The 4,762-nt window shown below is 37.6% G+C and overlaps 1 protein-coding gene across 4 annotated transcripts in view; it reads right to left on the bottom strand.

Moving 5' to 3' along the window:
• HCFC2 (host cell factor C2) overlaps nt 1–4,762 on the bottom strand; it is a 91,627-nt gene that overhangs the window by 83,142 nt on the left and 3,723 nt on the right. For all 4 annotated transcript variants that reach the window (XM_042469792.1, XM_042469794.1, XM_042469793.1 and 1 more), the window contains exons 2-3: nt 3,711–3,859; nt 1,962–2,122 (exon numbers count right to left, since the gene is read on the bottom strand). In XM_042469792.1, the coding sequence (XP_042325726.1) occupies nt 1,962–2,122; nt 3,711–3,859 (310 nt within the window). The remainder of the gene's footprint in view (nt 1–1,961; nt 2,123–3,710; nt 3,860–4,762) is intronic.

Genomic DNA, 4,762 nt, shown 5'->3' with positions numbered 1-4,762 from the left:
TGTCAAATTAACCTACTAAATGCTGAAACTGAAATACCCCCCCCCCCCAAAAAAAAAACACCTTTAACTTTGGATGCTGAAGTAATGGGGTTTGAGATTTCACTAACTACATATGGGAAAGTTTCTATAACATTAAAATATTTATTCTGTTAATGAGAACATATTAAGTCACATTGCATCACATCATATTCTCATAACAAAGTTTTAACATATCATGGCTGAGATCTTATCTTACAGAGGTAGTTACAAATAACTAACTATAGTGTTAAACAGATGGGCCAAATGAAGTGGCTTCTGGCTACTTTGGAGGTGTGCTGATTAAACAACTGAAGCAAAAAGGAGCTGGGTTGGTCCAACTCCTGGCAGTGCCAGTCAACCCCCACATCCATGGCCTGCCTTAAGAGCAGGCCATGCAGACAGCAGGGTTCCGACCCACTTCCGGCCAGAGTGGACTCAGGCTACTCTTTTGTGCCTGTCTGTTCCAGGTCCTTGTGTCTTCTCCTGAACTGAGTCCCTAAAATTACCTTAACATCCAGCAGCCATTCTGAGAAGCGAAGACCTATTCAATTGGTGCTCAGGACACAGAATTATATTTCTAGTCCTTTCCCACCAATGAACTGTAGTAGGATAAGGAGTTGCAAGAGGTCCTACATCTGATTGTTCCATCACAGAATGATGGCGGGAAGGGACTGGAAACATCATCCTGCAGTACCCTGATCACCAGCAGAACAGATTTCTGTTGCTCGGTGCAGATGTTGGCTGTAAAGGTAGATTGGATGGGGTATTTGCGATCATGGCCATACGACTGTAAACACTTTATTTATTTCATGAATTTATACCCTGCCTTTCTCCTGGATGGGATCCAAGGTGGCTTACAGAAATATAAAACAAGATTACATTAAATCTTTTAACCATGATTAAAACAGTTAAAAACATATAAAACATAGTTCCTAATAACAGATTAAAACAGAATAAAATATAGCACCACTTCAGGCACTCTACTGCTATATAATTTAAAACTCAAAGGCCTGTCTGAACAAAAAGATCTTTACCTGTTGACAGAGAGAGAAGGGACAGGAGCAACTGGACTTTCTATGGAAGGGAGTTCCACAGCCTGAAAGCAGCCATGGAGTATATTTGTCCTCATCAAATATGCCAGTGAAGATGGTGGGACTAAGAAAAAGCCCTCCTCTGTTGATCTTAAAGCTTATGCTGACTTAAATAAGAAGACTTTTAGATAGTCTGGATCCAAGTTTTTAGTACTTTAAATGTCAAAAATCTCAGCACTTTGAAATGTAACTGGAATTAAACTATTAAAATTGTTTCAAAGGGTGGGGGAGAGGGGAGGTGTCACATAATCCCTGTCACCAGCCCTAGTCACCAATCTGGCCATAGGATTTTGGACCCAAATACCAAATAATTATGATTGCATAAGTCTATCTTATGCATTCATAACTGCTCAATAGAAAGCCAGACCATGTTCTTAATGCTGATCTAAAAATATTAATTATTATTTAATTAATTTCCCACCTTTCTCCCAGCACTAGACCCAAGGCAGTTCACATGCACATAAAACCAAGCACAGCTAAAAAAACCTATTAATACAAAATAATAATAATAATAATAATAATAATAATAATAATAATATATTTTTTAAAAAACAGGCAAACAATTTTACTAAAAACACACAGTTAAAACTGTCTTAAATGATATTTATTTGGTTTATTATTAAATAGCACACATATTTACATTACACATTTACAGAATTCAGACTGACCAGATTTTAGGAGCTAGTTGACAGTCTTTTTTATTAGTTTTGAGAAGAGTAATTATAAATTATCCATTCAGCAAACCTCAAGTAAAATATAGATGTTCTAACTGGTAGCATCATAAGAAGGTTTAAACATTAGGAGGCTGAAACAACTAATTCTAAGTATTCTGTTCCAATCTCTGCAGCATACCTGGGAATGTTGTTATTTGAGTCTTCACTCTCATTTGCCAATCCTCCAAATAAGTAACACTTGTTACCATACAGCGAAAAGCTGTGGCCAAGGCGAGGGCAAGGAGGCAGGCCTGTTGATGGATGCTGGGGTTTCATTTTCTTCCATAGCCATCGACTTGCCTAGAAAACAGAACAGATACCTGTTCAGCATTTGATGTTGTTTTCTGCTTATAACCCGCCCATGATTTCCTACCACTGTTTTTAATATTTTAAGGGGGGGGGGGAATCAGAATAGTTACGCAATGTCTTTTGATAGTTAGTGCAAGTAGCCATCAATCTGGAAGCACTCTAAATCACTCAGATGCTAATACGTATGTGCTTGTCAATCAGGGTTGGTGAGTTGGCAAAATGATCCTTTCCTGCTTACTATGCCCCCTGAGCTTCCCAGACAGTCTTTTTCCTGAGGACCAGGTTTTTAGTTGGCAGGAATTGTCCAAAATAAAACAGAGGCACCTTCTGTTAATGGAACATCTGACTTTACAGATCCATGGTTATATGGAAACAAGATTTATTGGTTTACTCAAATATATTCCCACTAAAATGTTTTTGACAATATAGTTTTTTTGTAAATTTACAACACAAAATTACATATTCCAACAATCACACTACTGTAAAAAATATTTTCGATTTCAATTTAATTCTAATTTAAATTATTTTTAATTAAAAACTTTTTAGCAGAAAATACAGCACATCTTGATATTTTAATCTGGGGGTAGCCAAATGTCAGGTTTGCAGGATGTACTCTGTACTTTTGCTAGAAATCTACAGCTGACCAAATTAAACAAATTAAAGACTGATAGGCAAAATGTGAAATGAATCAAATAAGAGGGTGTTCTGAACTTAGTCCAGAAATTGATGGTTAGTACTAGAACCAACCTAATAGATATTTTTACACCAAAATCCGCTCTTGCTTGTTTTCCAAGCATTCCTTCTTTCAGCAACCTTAATGGGAGAGGTATTTTAATTCTTTCTGTCATTAGACAACTGACAGCTAGAAACCCTTGCTCCAATATATCACCTGCCCATCACCTTTTTAATTCACACGTTACTTATTAAAAACTGATGATGCAGTAACACCTAGTCATGATGCATTTTATTAGTCTGACCTGTTTCAAACCTGCAAATCACACATTTCACCAAACAGGGTTTTCTCATTCATTTTTGTGATAAAGTGGGCTTTTGGCATCCCTGGGATTTAGTTCCAGGATCCTCTGTGGATACCAAAATCTGTGACTATTCAAGTCCCATTAAATAGATGGCATAGTAATATGGTGTCCCTTACATAAAATGGCAAAATCAAGGTTTGCGTTTTGGAATTTATATATTTTTTAAATGTTTTCAAGCCATGGATGCTTGATGAAAGAATCCGTGAATATAGATGGCTGACTGTACTGTATTAGTATTCTGCTTATTTTATTTTCAATAAAATCATAACCATCACTCAATCTGACCACAGATGAATCTTATGCTATGAATACAAGCTGCTGGGAGGACTTTTATATAAATCTGAATCAAGAATATGTTTTGAAGAGATATGTGTTTATTTTTCAGCAGCTTTAATTCTACTTCAATACACCTTCTATAAACAATATTTTTATTATTAAATAAGTTTATAGCCCATTTTCCAAGGTGAAACCCTCAGCCTACCAGTCAAATGTAACATTGTAATTTATATAGATAGAGAACTGATTGCAGTTGTCACTCATACCTGTAATTCATATAAGTCATTACTGTATCTTCCATATTCAACCATTCCTCCAAATACTAGTATTCTGGTACCATCACAGACAAATCCATGAGCTGCACAGCCTGGTGGGATATCTCCTCGAACAGCAGGAAGAAACCACTGATTTGTAGCTAGATTAAAACACACACACACACAAAGACATTTCAGATGTGAATGAGCCTAGATCAGAGAATATTTGGCCACAAAATAATCTAAATCATTTAAGCATAAGATAAATTTATAGGCAAAAATAGGTTTTGTGTGTGCCACAAAGGTGCAGTGAAATCAGTGTGATTCTCTGTAGAAGAATATACAATGCAAAGGAAAAACAGATGGTGAAGAATGAAGGTGTAGGTGTCTTCTTTCCTGCTGGAGTGACTGCTGATGCCAATCACTTGACATTTGTCTTTTTACTAAAGACTTTAGTGGGATGGGAACAAGATGAGAAAACGATTAAGGTTCCCATCGGATAGAAGATCATGTAGGAAGGTCTCCTGTTCTTCAGTCTCCTATGAAACACTTGGAAATCTCATGATGAACCCTCAAACTCTGGGATGAACCCCCACATTTGGGGAGAACTCACAATGGCAGCTGAATGTCCATGAGAGACAAATGGTTCTTGTCCCATAGAACAGGAAGAACAGGTGCCAAATCCAGGATATGGGGCAAGTGGTATGACATGCATGTAAGGCTTTCCAGAGCTGGAATACGGGACATGATCCCTTATGACACAACTTAAGGGAATCCATGCTGATGGTTTATGCAGACAGGCATCCTACTAGCCCTGAGGCATGAGGAAGGGGACTCATTTCAAACCCCTTCCCCAAATACACTCAAAGAACATGCCATCCCCTTAATTCAAAAAAGAGGTTCAGAACATTCCCCACTTCTACCTACAAGAGTTGAGGCAGACCTTGTATAGACCTCCCTCATCTGTCCCTCAACAATCTTGTTTGGCTAGCAATAGGTCTGCATGGGTCAATCCTCCCAACCCAGGGTCACACAGATGTTTATCACACTATGCTCTTAAAGAG

Source organism: Sceloporus undulatus, chromosome 5 (genome assembly GCF_019175285.1).
Source record: "Sceloporus undulatus isolate JIND9_A2432 ecotype Alabama chromosome 5, SceUnd_v1.1, whole genome shotgun sequence".
In the NCBI taxonomy this organism is placed as follows: Eukaryota; Metazoa; Chordata; class Lepidosauria; order Squamata; family Phrynosomatidae; genus Sceloporus; species Sceloporus undulatus.
Note: the sequence above shows the minus strand (reverse complement) of the source record. Positions and strands in the feature narration are given on the sequence as shown.